Source organism: Aythya marila (genome assembly GCF_965140915.1).
Source record: "Aythya marila genome assembly, contig: HAP1_HAP1_SCAFFOLD_171, whole genome shotgun sequence".
In the NCBI taxonomy this organism is placed as follows: Eukaryota; Metazoa; Chordata; class Aves; order Anseriformes; family Anatidae; genus Aythya; species Aythya marila.
In genome coordinates, this window is record NW_028136953.1 from 245,077 (window position 1) to 258,249 (window position 13,173).

Below are 13,173 nucleotides of genomic sequence, written 5' to 3' on the forward strand. Positions count from 1 at the left end.
CACAGGCCAGCTGGCACGCTGGCCCCAGCACCTTGGCCCTGGCCCCCAGCGGCTGCAAAGTCTCGCTGGGGGTCTTTGTCCCCGGCTGCTGGCGCTGCAGCGTCCTGGCCCCGCTGGCCTGGGGACAGAGCCTGTCCTGGGGCCGCACGGCACGGGGCTCCCCACTCGGAATCTCCGGCAGCAGCCGCGCTCTGCGGGGAGGTGGCGCCGCTGCTCCTTGCCCCCCTGCAGCCCCCGGGCTTCGCGCTCTCTTGCTGGGTGCCGTGGTGCTGTTGATCGCCAGCTGCTGCCCGCTGCTGCCTGCTTCCCTGCTGCTGCCAGCCACCGTGCTGCTGCCACCCGTCTTCCCCTGGCACGGTCTCTTGCGGCCTTGGCCAGCCTGGCCCAGCAGCATCTTCCTCTCCTTGCCGGGGGGGTTCTCTGTCGTCGGCCTCCTGTGCTGGCAGCTCTGCGCTGTCCCGGGGGTGCTGCTGGGCGCAGGGCGCTTGGCCCCCCGCTTGGTGCCGGTGGACGCAGGGGCAGGCGGGGGGCTCTTGAGGGGACCCAGGGGGCGTTTGGGCAGGGGTCTCCTATGGTCAGTGCGGCCCTTGGGGTTGGGGCGTTTCTTGGGGGAACTCGGGGGGGATTTGGGCTGGGGTCTACTAAGGGCACTGGGGACCTTGGGGTTGGGGCGTTTCTTGGGAGAACTCGGGGGGGATTTGGGCTGGGGTCTACTAAGGGCACTGGGGACCTTGGGGTTGGGGCGGGTCTTGAGGGAACGCTGGGGGGGTTGGGGCAGGGGTCTACTAAGGGCACTGAGGAGCTGGGTGTCAGGGAGGCTCCTGGGGGGACTCAGGGGTGGACTGGGTAGGGGGCTCCTAAGCGCACTGGGCAGGGGACTGGCTGCAGGGCTGAGCGGGGGGCTCACTGCTGGCACGACGGGGGACTGCAGCGACAGCCCACCCTCAAGCTTCTCGGGGCGCAGCCCAGGGGTTGAGGGGACCTCACCGAGGGCTCCTGTGGCTTCCAGTCCCTGCGTGCTCGGCTCCTCGATGTCCTCGCAGAGGTCGGGCAGCTGCGAGAGGAAGCGGCTGAGGGCAGGACTGCTGGGCAAATCGGGGAAGGCGTCCTGGGGCTCCACGGCATCGAGCCAGCTGAGCAGCTCCTCCATGCCGGGGATGGGGATGTCCAGGTCGGCCAGGAGCTCGTCCTGCATGTGCTGCAGCTGCTGGCTGTCCCCTGCCAGCTCTGGAAAGGCCTCGGCAAAGGCATCAGGGCCCAGCTCGGGCAGCTGCGGGGGCTCCTCAGGCACCTGCGGGGCTGTCGCCGCTGAGGACGAAGCAAGAAAATCCCCCAAGACGGGCGATGTCAGCTTTCCCATGGCCCCTGGGTGTGGGGCGCCCAGCGGCCGGCTGTGCCAGCCCCAAACTCACCGTCAGGCGTCGCCGTCTGGGTGCTGGCGGTCCTTGGAGCCTGGGCAGGCTTGGGGGCAGTGGGGCCGGGCAGCGGGGGCCCCTGGTCCTCGCTGAGCCCCACGGCGTGCAAGCAGGGCTCCGGCAGCTGCCCCCGGCTGCTGCTCAGGGTGCGGGGCGTGGGGAGCGCCTGCCCCCGCAGCGGAGGCCCCGGGACGAGGGGTGGCGGGGGGTTGCGCTGGGCGGGGGCCTGCAACAGGCAGGTGCCTGCGGGGTGCAGGAGCTCCCCATGGAGCACGGCCCTGGGCCCCAGCCCCAGCGCATGGTGGGGTACCAGTGTCCCCGTCACCATGGGCTGTCCCCACTGATGGACGGGGGCACAGGGAGGAGCGGTGTGGGGGAGCTGCCCCCCGGCGGGGAGCTGCACCAGCTGCAGCTGGTGCCCCATGGTTGGGAGCTGCACCAGCTGCAGGTTTTGCCCCACAGCGGGGAGCTGCACCAGCTGCAGCTGGTGCCCCACGGCGGGGAGCTGCCCCACAGCAGGGAGCTGCCCCCCGGCGGGGAGCTGCCCAAGCTGCAGGTGGTGCCCCTGGGCTGGGAGGTGCCCCCCAGGTGGCAGCTGCACCCCGGCGGGGAGCTGCAGCACCTGCCCCTGGACCCCCGGCACCACGTGCCAGACGGTGGCCTGGGGCAGCGCGGAGGGGAGGGTGGGTACCTGCGGGGGCTGCAAGGGCAGCGCCGTCGCTCCGGGGAGGGAGGGCAGCAGCCAGGCAGCCACCGTTGGCGGCACGGCTGGGACGACGAAGGGGGAGTTTTGCGTCTGCGCAAGCCGCGGAAGCCGTCTGGGGAAACCCTCTGTGGGAAAAAGGCCGCTGGGCTGAGCTCTGGGGCGCTGGGCTCGCCAGCAGGGCCGCAGCCCCGGGAGGAGCGGGAGCCGGCTGCTGGACCTGCCATGGTGGCTGGAGAGTGGGGCGGTTGCTTGGGGAACCCGGGCAACGGGGGTTCCGTCCCAACGGCTCACCAGCCCCTCGCCGACATCTTGGGGAGGACTGCAGGCTTTGGACCCAAGCAGGCTGCCCAGCGCAAGACTTGGCCATGTTCATTAGAACATTACTAGCCTCTAAGCCTCATGGCATCACCTTCCATCTTGACTGCTGAACCTCCTTGCTCCCTACTATCTTCTTTGCCAAGATACAGCTGTCCGTCCACATTCACTTTTCCTACTTGGCTGGACTGAATTTAAGAAGGGAGCTTGCAACTCTTCCTCTTGTTTGCCACTTCATCATCAAACCAAATGAAAACCATTTGCCTTTAACCTCTTTATTTCAGGCCTTCTTTCCTAGTGGCCATTCAAAACTGGGAAAAAAATAGTCTACCAAGTGGGGTTTTTTTTTGATTTGATAATAAATCTGCAGACTGTTAAGTCATCAAGCACTTCAAGACTGTTTGAAATAATCTCGAGATTAATATAAAAGGAATTCCTCACACACGCTGCGGCCGCTTACCTTTAGTATAGTCGTTGGATGCGATGGAGCAGTATTTCTTGCTTTCGCCTGCACTGGAAGTCTTCCCTTCCTTGTAAGGTTGTTTACTGCTCTCACTTCTGCATTACTGACATGAAGAGCCATCTGGAGGATGGCATTCTTCCTTCTTCTCCCGCGTTATCTTCTGGAAACGAGGATCTAAGTGTTCCAAGGAGCCTTTCGCTTTCCTGGTGTTTCTCCTTTTTCTTCTTTTTCTTCTCCTTTTTCTTCTTTTTCTTACGCTTGCGATTGGCATTGTCAAAGCGGAGCGCACAGAAACACAAATCATGAAGTCTGAAAGAAACATGCAAGTTAAAAAGGGAAAAAAAGATGTGGCACTTGTTGCCTATATGAAACCTGATTTATTTTACCACAGGTGATGATTTGCAGCATGTCAGCTATTTTGTGGTGCTTTGTGCACACGCAACTTACTTTAGATGCAGCAAACTTAAGCCGTCAGATTGAAGGACCATAGGTCCTGGTTTGTACACAGATCATTAACAACGGCTAGCTCTGGAATACGTGCAAGCAGAAAAAATCTTTTAACCTAATCTGGAATGGTGTACGGATGTGATTCGAACTATGTGGTCCAAAGCTAGTGCTCTGACACAATTCAGCAAGAGCTTTCCTGTCTTCACTGATCAACCTAACAACATGATCCCCAGCCAGCTGGTGCTATCTAAAGAACTTAGAAACTACCAGAAAAAAAAAAATAAATAAATAAAATAAAAGGAAGACATGAGAAGCACCCAGAAAAGAATTAGGATAAAAAATGCGGAGTATGCTGGAATCCTTGCTTACTTGGAATCCTTCTCTCCATCTTTATCCTTAGACTTCTTTTTCTTCCAGAACTTGTGATATTTTTGCATTTTTTTCACCACCTACAAGCTCCTTTTCTATCTTTCTGTCTTTCCTTTCTATTTCACTTTCACTACCTTCTGCACGGGTATATTTTCTTTTTCTGTTTCCTTCTGTTTCAGTTTTCTGGCGACAGTTCTCCAAATGAGCTGACACAGGTGGAAGCGCATGTCTTTCACGAGAATGTCTTCTGGAATGTTGCTGAGGTACCGAGCAACGATGCAAGTCTGCTCGGGGTGTGCCAAAGCGACGTACATCTTCCTCTCTCAAGAGGGAACCGTGAGGCCATCCGCTTTTGTAATGATAATGCTTATGTGACCTGCTGTAGTAAGTTGCAGTCGATCTGTCAAAGGCTGAATCGCCGTGAGAGAACTTTCTCTCTCTACTGTCTCCTGTCGCATGAGGTGAATAGTAATCCTTGTAATAGCCACATCTTTCCCATCTCCGTGCTTCGTCTCGATAGTATCTTTCTCTGCTCCAACTTCTTTCCCCTTTGGATCGGTAGTACCTATTGCTACCTTGTTCTGATCTTCCTCCGCTGCCAGATCTGTACTTTGAATATTTGACTGCTCTTCTGCCATTCTCAGGGCTGTTTCTTTCACGAGGGAAAGATCTGTACCTGCTTCCCTCCCAGTACTCCTGCTTGTGACTCTTTTGCTCAACAAATTCCACGCTCTGAGAACACCTCCTCTTGCTGGAAGGACCTGCTTTTTGACTCTCCTTCTCTTCACTAGGAGCATGTTCCCTCTTGCTTCGGTAATGCTCTTTCTCAGTGGTTTTAGTCTTGTCCTTTGTATCTTGGCGTCTATCTGCAATAGCTAAGGAAGAAAGATTGTTAGAGCTACATTCAGTGTCAGACTCGAGAGAGGAAGTTTGCCGCAATTTCTCACCAGGCTCACAAGACTCTTTGCCGGACAAAACATTTTCTTTTGAAATGAGGTCACGTTCTTTTGATCTTCTTGCTTTCTCCTTGTCTCCATGGTCATCACATTGGTACTGGGCGAGGTATTCATCATTCCCAGGAGATTTCGGAGGTTCCGCAACACTGCATAAAATAAAAACCCATTTCTCACTTCTGCTGAAGGACGTGAATATTAAGAGTAAAACCTTCCAAAGGCAAACAAACAAACAAAAACCTCCGGACTACAGGAACGCTCGCAAAGATATGCCATTTAGAAACCTCTCCTGTGATTAGGACACCTTCTTCAGCTCCCAGAGAAAGTGCTTTTTCCCCTCTTGCTTCTGAAGCCATTGCACTAAAAAAGCAAACGCATCTGTCTCCTTCCACCTGCTGCTCTGAGAAAAAAGGCATAGGGGCGAGCGGGGAACAGCCAGTGTTTCTCCAGACAGTGGAGAAAAATGGAAAAACATTCTATAAAGGAACACAAGTTCTCCTTGAGGCACCAACCTGCATCAGAGTGATATGCTCAGTGCTGATCATTAGTTCTGTTCGTGACACTGGACACACAGTATGGAATTGTACTAATTTAAATCCTTCCATTAAATACTATTAGTAGACAGATAAAACTGTAACGAACTTCCATAAAGTCTTGTCTTAATCAGACTGTGCTCATTTTACCTCATTTCCTCTGACAAGCTGTTCAGCTGGCTGGCTCTGAAGGACTCCGTGATGACTTCTCGATTGACTGAAGGCATAGCTCCAGGCATCTGCAATTAAAACGCACAAGTCAGCAGACAAAAAAATACTATTTGTAGTAGTACTGAGGACTAGTCTTGTCAGAATGTCTCCATTAAATGGTAAGCAAGACCGCTGTGAGTTGTATGCATTATCTACACTTCAAAGATAACCCCAACTCACCCCCCAAAATCTACTTTATGAAACTTAGGAATTTTTATCTCAGCTGAGCTTAAGTTGACAAGTTCTAATGTAAGCTCAGGTCTGCAAATTCTAAGGGGATAATACCACAAAGCCTTACGATCACATGTGTGCTGTGTTTTCTCAGTATTTCACCTGAATTAGGAACACAATAAACACTCCCGAATACATCGTAGGTGAGAAATTCTCGATGGAGCAAATCTATGTTTCAAGCGATCCATTTGTTTTAGAAAAGAACATCTCAGAAGGTTTAACAGGTTCAACTCGGCAAGTGGAATCATCAAGTTTCAGTCCGTTTTCTTTAGATTCATTAACTAACCTAATAGCACCATTTAGTGAATCTGTTTTTGGCAGCTCATGCTGGGATCTTCCTTTGTCAGCATTCTGACAGGAAGAATCGGAATGCTGCAATGTACGGACTACCTTTCCAACCAAAATTCCATTAGAGGACATTGCATTGCATTTCAAATTCCTTTGAAATAAGCCCTTTGACTCCTCCTCAGATTTTCCTGAAGATTCTGCACCATAAGGGACTGTGTTATCAGAGCTGAGTTTAGGATTTTCATTCACTGTTGGCTCCACAAAAATTTCATCAGAAACTTTTTTGTTTGTTTGCATTTGCTTCATTTGCATTACCGAATTTGTAATTGTGGATGAAGGAACAGCCTGGTAGAGATCTTCATCCTCCACAGCACTGCTAAGAAAGTCAGGCTGTGACACAGTCTGACGAGCAGGCAATTTATTGTGAATACTGATGGTGATCTTCTGTTTTCTTGACGTATCAGTCATTGAAGGCCTGGTAATTGCCTGGTTTTGAACACAGGCCATTGGTGGTGCTGAAGATGGCCTTTTTAGGGTGACACCAGTGGTCTTTGTGTCCTCTTTTATGGATCCATTTCCATTTAAACGGCTTGAATTCTGTATTTAAAAAGAAGAAATTGCAAGATGGATTAACGCAAACACTGCATGTAACATTTTGAAACACAAAACTCTCCTACTGAGTGTTTCTACAAATGGTCTTAACACCTAAAAAGATGCTTAAAACCAAACAAAAAACCCCACACCAAACCCCAAACCCACTAGCAGTTTGGTGCCGTTATCTGCCCTCCCGCTTCCCTGAATTACCTTAATCATATGAGGAAGAAGTCGTGGTCCCAGAAATCCAGCCTGCTTACTATTAGCCCCCTGCTGACCAGGAGGGAATGAACAGGGATAAGATGGTGCTGGCAAGTAAAACGCACGTTCTCCAAGTGTCAAATCATAGCGCCTTCAGAAAAGAGCAGTGATCGTAGTTTAGTTTTTCTTTCAGCCTACTCTTGGATTAAATCCCATCCTATCATTTTAGAGGAACAGCTCATACGATATGGAAGCCTTCTCTACAGAAGGCTTCGCCAAGACTACAGACTGAAAAGTAGAGAACAGTCTTCCTACTAAGACTATCACTTGCAGAGCAATAATTCATTCTTACACCACAGATGACCTTCATTTCTCTCCTTCTCTAAAGTAGCCAGCTACAGATAACACATAGATAGCAATTTACACAAGTGCTGCAGTTTAAGGCCAAGCAACAAAAGATAATAAACGACACAGAGAATTTCAGGTTAGACAGAACTGAATTAGACAAATAATAATCTTCTCCTGGGATAGCAAGAAAAACACTTGCAAAACAGAAAAATATCAATAACAGGAAAGTAAATCTCTTCTGAACACAATTTAAGATTTGTTATTACCTGATATAAAAAAGTATGTAAGCTTGCTGACCAAGAACTCTTTTAATGTCAGTACGCACTACTTTAGCATCATTCATCTGATACCAAAGTCCATTACCAGCCTGCAAATAAAGACAATGATTTCTTTAGGTGAATTGCACGTTTTCCAATTGAAATCACGGATAGGAACAAAATACACACATGTCAAATAAAAATATAATGAAATCTTTTTCCCTAGAAACAGTAGCTGCTAGTCATGCTTTAATTGGTTTGCCAGCACAACCTTTACCCTGTTAGAAATGCTGTTGACTTCTACCTTTACATAGCATATATAGTGTCCTGAGTGACAGCTGACACCGTGATGTACCAGCACCGCGTATAAGGCATAGAGCAGTGGTTCTCCCATTGACTGCGACATGTAGGCTCTCAGGTCCAAATACTCCGGATATTTCACCTCCTAAAGAGACATCAAGAAGATAGAAAAATTATCCCAGAGTACTTCGTGGACTAGCCAGAGAAAAACACTTCCAAAAAACACAGACTAGAATTGATTTCTAGAATATATTTCTCGAATATATTTCTTGATTCACTACAAATAAGTCTTCCCATAAACAACGGTTAAGACTAGAAGTTGCAGAGAACTGTTTCCTGATGAATCAGCCTTCTCAGAGGAAAGCATATGCTTCTTGTCAAGCGGGAACTTTATTGATATTAAGAGAAAGAATAAGCCATAGTCGTTAGTCTACAATTATTGTCTGAAAATATTAACAACTTTCAGCTTTGGGGGATGTCCCATTACACAATGATATAGTTGCATTACAGTGGTAAATATACCTTGTTGATCTTTCCACCTGTGAAATCTGCAAATCTTTTCAGTGATATTGTGAGAACCTTGGAAGAACGGTGTATGGTAAATCTCTTGGATGCAGGAACCATCTTTTTACACCTTAAAACCAAGCAGAGATAAGTGTTTGAAGGCATCTTCTTTTTTCGCCCCCAAAACAAACTCCTTTTAATGTCTCACGCATGCCTATGCTATTTGAATGATATTTACTTGCATAATAGGTTTGTCTTTTTTCTTTTCATAAACCCATGCACTGCGTGTCAGGTTTGTTAATACACAGAAGAAGGTCAAATTTCCCAACAACTCAGAGCATAGCGGGAACAGGAATCTCTCACAAAAGGGTATGACCAGGTTGGATGGCAAGGTACCATTTCTTGGTCTACAAAAGTGGCTATTTGAACTCCAATCCTGGATACATTCTTTCAGCTTTCAAGGGAAATACAAATACTGAAAGCGGAACGAGAGAGCCTTGGTCCCCAGGGCTAGAAATTGCAAATAATCTCCAACATAGGTCGACTATCAACATCAAAAATACAACAGAAGCACATGGTCATTCTACAGGAGGGAGACATTTAACAGTAGGAAGTCTTCATGTACTGAGCTTGTCTGGAAAGACACTGAAACCATCTGCCATCCTTTGAAACAAAATAGTTCAGTTTGACACATTGCCCGCTCCAAGGTAGGACCTACGGTGTAAGCAGTGAAAATTAGCCACTAGCCCAGAGAACAACGGAAACTGGGCAGTTTACATCAAGAAAAGTACTGTCGAGAGCTAATAAATAGAAAGAACAAAAGTAGCTCTTTTTGAATTCTGATGGCAAAATACAAGCCAGAGAATTGCAAACCCATAGGGAATGCCTATGAACAAGACTTCCCCCCTCCAAGGAAACAAAAATCCAAGTCTTTTATAAACTTCCACAAAACTTGTAAGTAGATCCAAAGTTTAGAGGTAGTCCAACAGAGTCATGCAACATAGAAAACTGACGTCAAAATCTTACTCGCTACATTTAAAGCAATTCTCTCCATCCAGCTCTTCAGGTTTCACAAAGAGTTCCAGAGCTCTGCTAACAGACGAAACCGCCTAGAGCAGCGAGAAAGAAGAGCGCAAAGTCACCGTAATTCAGAATTCCAGAGACATACTAGTAGTTTATAAGAGAATCTTACTAACATACTCAAGCGATCTACTAGGAGCACTGTGAAGAAGGAGGCAGAAAGAGCATGCTCAGCATTGACCTCACCTGGAAGGCATTTGACTTTGGAACAAATACTTTTCCAGTAGCCTAGACAGCATCTACAGTGTGCTTTGTCATCAATACTGGGGACAAATTCATCAGTCTAACAATTAGATGTATATTGAGGTAGAACAACAAAGAAGTATGACAGCATTATAATTTTTGCAGAAAGAGAATTCTTTCCCCTTAAACCCAATGCAAATGTGGAGACTATTTACATGGGTTCCACGGAAGGACAAAGTCCAATCCACTTCCTTAGCACCACCAAGCTCTTACGTTTTAACATTATATGTGGTTTGGTTTTTTAAGTTAAACAAGTTTAATTTAGAAAGTTATGCATGTACTTAAACATCATGAATTATATTTAGAAAACATCTTACCTTTATATCCAAAGTGATATCAAGAAATGCCTCATACGTATCCGAAACTGCTTTGCAATTCAAGCACTTCACTGGAAGCAAAATATAAATGCTTAACATTATGTGAAGGAGACTAACTGTCCAAATTCAAGTTGTTGACAGATACTACTTTAGACAAACTACAGACTGCTTTACTACCGACAAAAGACACAGATCAGTTCTAAGGACAGGAATATTTTTTCAAGTACCTCTCGATCTTAGAAATCCTCCAAATATTTGATGAATGATGGTGGTAGCTTGAGAAGATCTGTCCAATCTGGAAATAAATTATAATCAGACCTCAGAAGATTTAAGGCACAGAATTAACTCTTCAAAGAGTTTGATGAAAACCAAGGATGATGTAGACTTGCGTTGCTGATAGTAAATAAGGCACTAAAAGGTGCTAGAGATCATTTCTGAGAGTAAATAAAGGACTAGAAGGTGCTAGAGAATGTATGAAAGTGAACTTGTTTATGCTTACTCGGTGCTTCCGTTCAAGCACGCTTCCTGCATAGCATCAACAGTATAGCGCAAGAACTCGTGTGCGTCTTCTTGACTGCCAAAACGGAAATGTTGTCCTATTCCTAAATAAGAAGATGATAGTATTGACCTCATTTAAAAATGAAATCATTCTTGTATTTCTAAAATCTCTCTTCATTGGAGTGTTAAAACCACTTAGACACATCAAATAATTATTTGAAGATTACAAGCTATCGAAAAGAAACACATCTGAAGCCACTTACGACTGAGATTACTGATAACATGCGTAGGCTCGATGGCATCAACAGTGCAACGCAGGGCCTGGTTAATGTGAGTCTCCATCGTGCACATCATGCAAAAATCTTGTTCACGACCTGAAGAGTGAAAGAGCAAAGCATCCCAGTCCAGCGAAATATCCAGAACTACAAACATCTAAGTACAATTTAAACTATAGATACAATATCCACTCTCCTTGCTACATTCTATTCTCCCAAGATGCCAATGTCCCAACAGTCTTGTAACATTTCATTTCACACAACTTGACAGAAGAAAAATATCCACTAAGCCTGTATTCAAATGCATGTTGTGATGAGAAATCTAAAAGACTACTGCAAAGTCGCAGTTGTAAAGGCTGACAGGAATGTGAACTCCACAGGCTGCAAAATGTATTACTCTCTAAAATTACTACCAAATGCATTACTGTCCAATGCACTTCATTATTCCCATGAAGCAATAAATAATCCTTTAATAAACAAACAAACAAACAAACAAACAAATAACTAACTAAATAAATAAAACATGGTGCATTAATTGCACTCCATATGCTATTCGGAGCCCACTGCTAATACAGTGCTCAAAGCCAGCTGCTACAGGTAAAATCAGGCAAATAAGCTTATCTCACAGAATCACTGCTGTTCTTTCACCTTCAGAGCTATCCAACAGATTCAAAATACTGTTAGAAAGTACTCACATGACTGGCTGTGCTCAAGAGAAAGCATGTAATTGGCAAGTGGGGGTGTGTAGGTCAAACACTGTAGAGTAGCATTAAGAAAACATGTGTTGCCAAGATTGTACAGGCCAACTCCAACACTTTGTGTTTCTCGCCAATCCATACAAATCTTCTCAGGTGGAAAAAGAATGCTCTGTGGCGGAGCAATTCCATCATTAACGACTGCAAGAAAGTTAAATTTAAAAAGAGATCTTGTTTGTTTGTTTCGAAGAAAGGTATTTAAAAAAATACTATTCTGCAGGAGCACCTAGAGGAGCTAGCTACAATCCAAACCAGAAAAACTTATTGCAGACAGCTTTAATACCACCAAATTCAAATTGGCTGGTCAACACAATGTTTTGGGGAAAAAAAAAAAAAAAAAAAAAAAAAAACAATTTTAGTCAACCATTTTAATTCTTCTAAGGCAAGGCTAACTGCCATTCTGTTTGTAGCACCTAATGCCAAGTTCCTCTCCATCTATAATCTTTAACCTGATTAACTCAACTACTGTTTTTTTCCTTATTATAACTTAAACCACAAACTTAGACTTGAAATTATACGGTAAAAACGTAAAAACTAGGAACTAGGAATGACGGTACCCCTACAGATACCAGATCTTTTCCTGAGCAATGTTATCCTTCAAAAAACCTGTGAAAAATGGAAGCTGTGAATAGCAACAATCAAACACTTTTCTCTGCAAAACAGAAAAGACATGGAGGAATCTGTGCATTACAAAAAGCTCCCCGTATTTCTCTGTTGACTGTAAATATATCAAAATTAATTTCTGTAACATCAGTCACTTCAGTTGCCTTAGGGGATTCGCTTTTGAAGTCTTTCTTCACAGTAGTCCCCTTCTCTATCAGTGCAACAAGTAAGAACTGCATTTTCTACTTTTGCTTTGAAGACAATGGAGGCAGGATAGAACGCACACTTACTTAGATCTCTTGGGGCAAAAGCCTTAGATTTTTCAGATGATCTACAGTAAATAGCACCTCCACGTCCTTGGGCCACAGAGACTTGGCTTGAATCTTCTGCAGGCACTATCCGGCCCCAGTTGGCGGTGCGTGACATCAGTATTTTAGGACTTGGTTTCTTGGATTTGCCAGACCGCCTTGAAGAGGGCTTTTTAGGCTTTGAAGATTTGGGCTTCTTAGCTACGGTCATTGTTCACATCTGCGACAGAGACAGAAGTTCTGGTTGACGTAAGACTATCAAGAAGCACTCCAAGAAGAAAAGAGTAACAGAAGTCCTGTCACTTAATCTCAAAGAAACAGCCTTAAGAACTAAATCGCTGGTATGAATGATTTAAAAAGAATCCCCAAACTAAACACACAAAGTGAAAATTTCCATCTAAACTCTATCAGTATTACTTTTCGCTTCTGCAGAACTAGTGGCTGATGCCATTTCTTTCCCTTCCGTAGGATTTTAATCCATTACAACTCTGGAGTCTTTTTAATATAAAAATGTAGAAGACATTCTCTGAGGGGAATCAGTTATTTATTGATTTCCGGAGTTGCGCAATTATCTGTTAATTAGTACCTATGATCTAATAGATAATTGTTGCAATTATCTATTGCTGGCATTAGTAACGGAACACTATTACTTCACTGCCTGCGTTTTTCTGTTTCGTCTGCACAAAGGTACCCAGAACTCACTGCTACTTTTCTTCTGTCTTTCCAGGGCTCGCCCTCTACCTCACTGTCTACTGCACCAGTCATGAGGGGTTTGTTGTGATTCTATAATGAGCCTAGCTTTTAAATACACCTTTTCTGGGCGTCACTTGTTGATAGCAAGTTAATTTGTGAGGGCTCCTCAGTATACATCATGCGGTCGCTTTTTCCAGGTGAAAAAGCGGAGCTGTAAGTGGCAGTACACCAAAGCCCTGGCATGCTGAGATCCAAGAGGAGAGATGT

The 13,173-nt window shown here is 45.9% G+C and overlaps 2 protein-coding genes across 2 annotated transcripts; both read right to left on the bottom strand.

Moving 5' to 3' along the window:
* Window positions 1–3,711: 3,711 nt before the first annotated feature.
* LOC309891273 (uncharacterized protein) lies at window positions 3,712–5,780 on the bottom strand (the record flags this gene model as incomplete). The annotated part of the gene is given in 3 exon segments (XM_082785643.1): window positions 3,712–3,786; window positions 3,788–4,367; window positions 5,767–5,780. Coding segments are annotated over 3 exon segments (669 nt in total).
* A 30-nt stretch (window positions 5,781–5,810) lies between these two features.
* On the bottom strand, window positions 5,811–12,424 carry LOC309891274 (ubiquitin carboxyl-terminal hydrolase 42-like; the record flags this gene model as incomplete). The annotated part of the gene is made up of 12 exons (XM_082785644.1): window positions 5,811–6,527; window positions 6,735–6,876; window positions 7,340–7,440; window positions 7,635–7,775; window positions 8,153–8,264; window positions 9,161–9,243; window positions 9,775–9,845; window positions 10,002–10,069; window positions 10,274–10,376; window positions 10,536–10,646; window positions 11,243–11,443; window positions 12,196–12,424. The coding sequence occupies 12 exons, from the start codon at window positions 12,422–12,424 to the stop codon at window positions 5,811–5,813; spliced, it is 2,079 nt and encodes a 692-aa protein (XP_082641770.1).
* Between the last annotated feature and the right edge of the window lie 749 nt (window positions 12,425–13,173).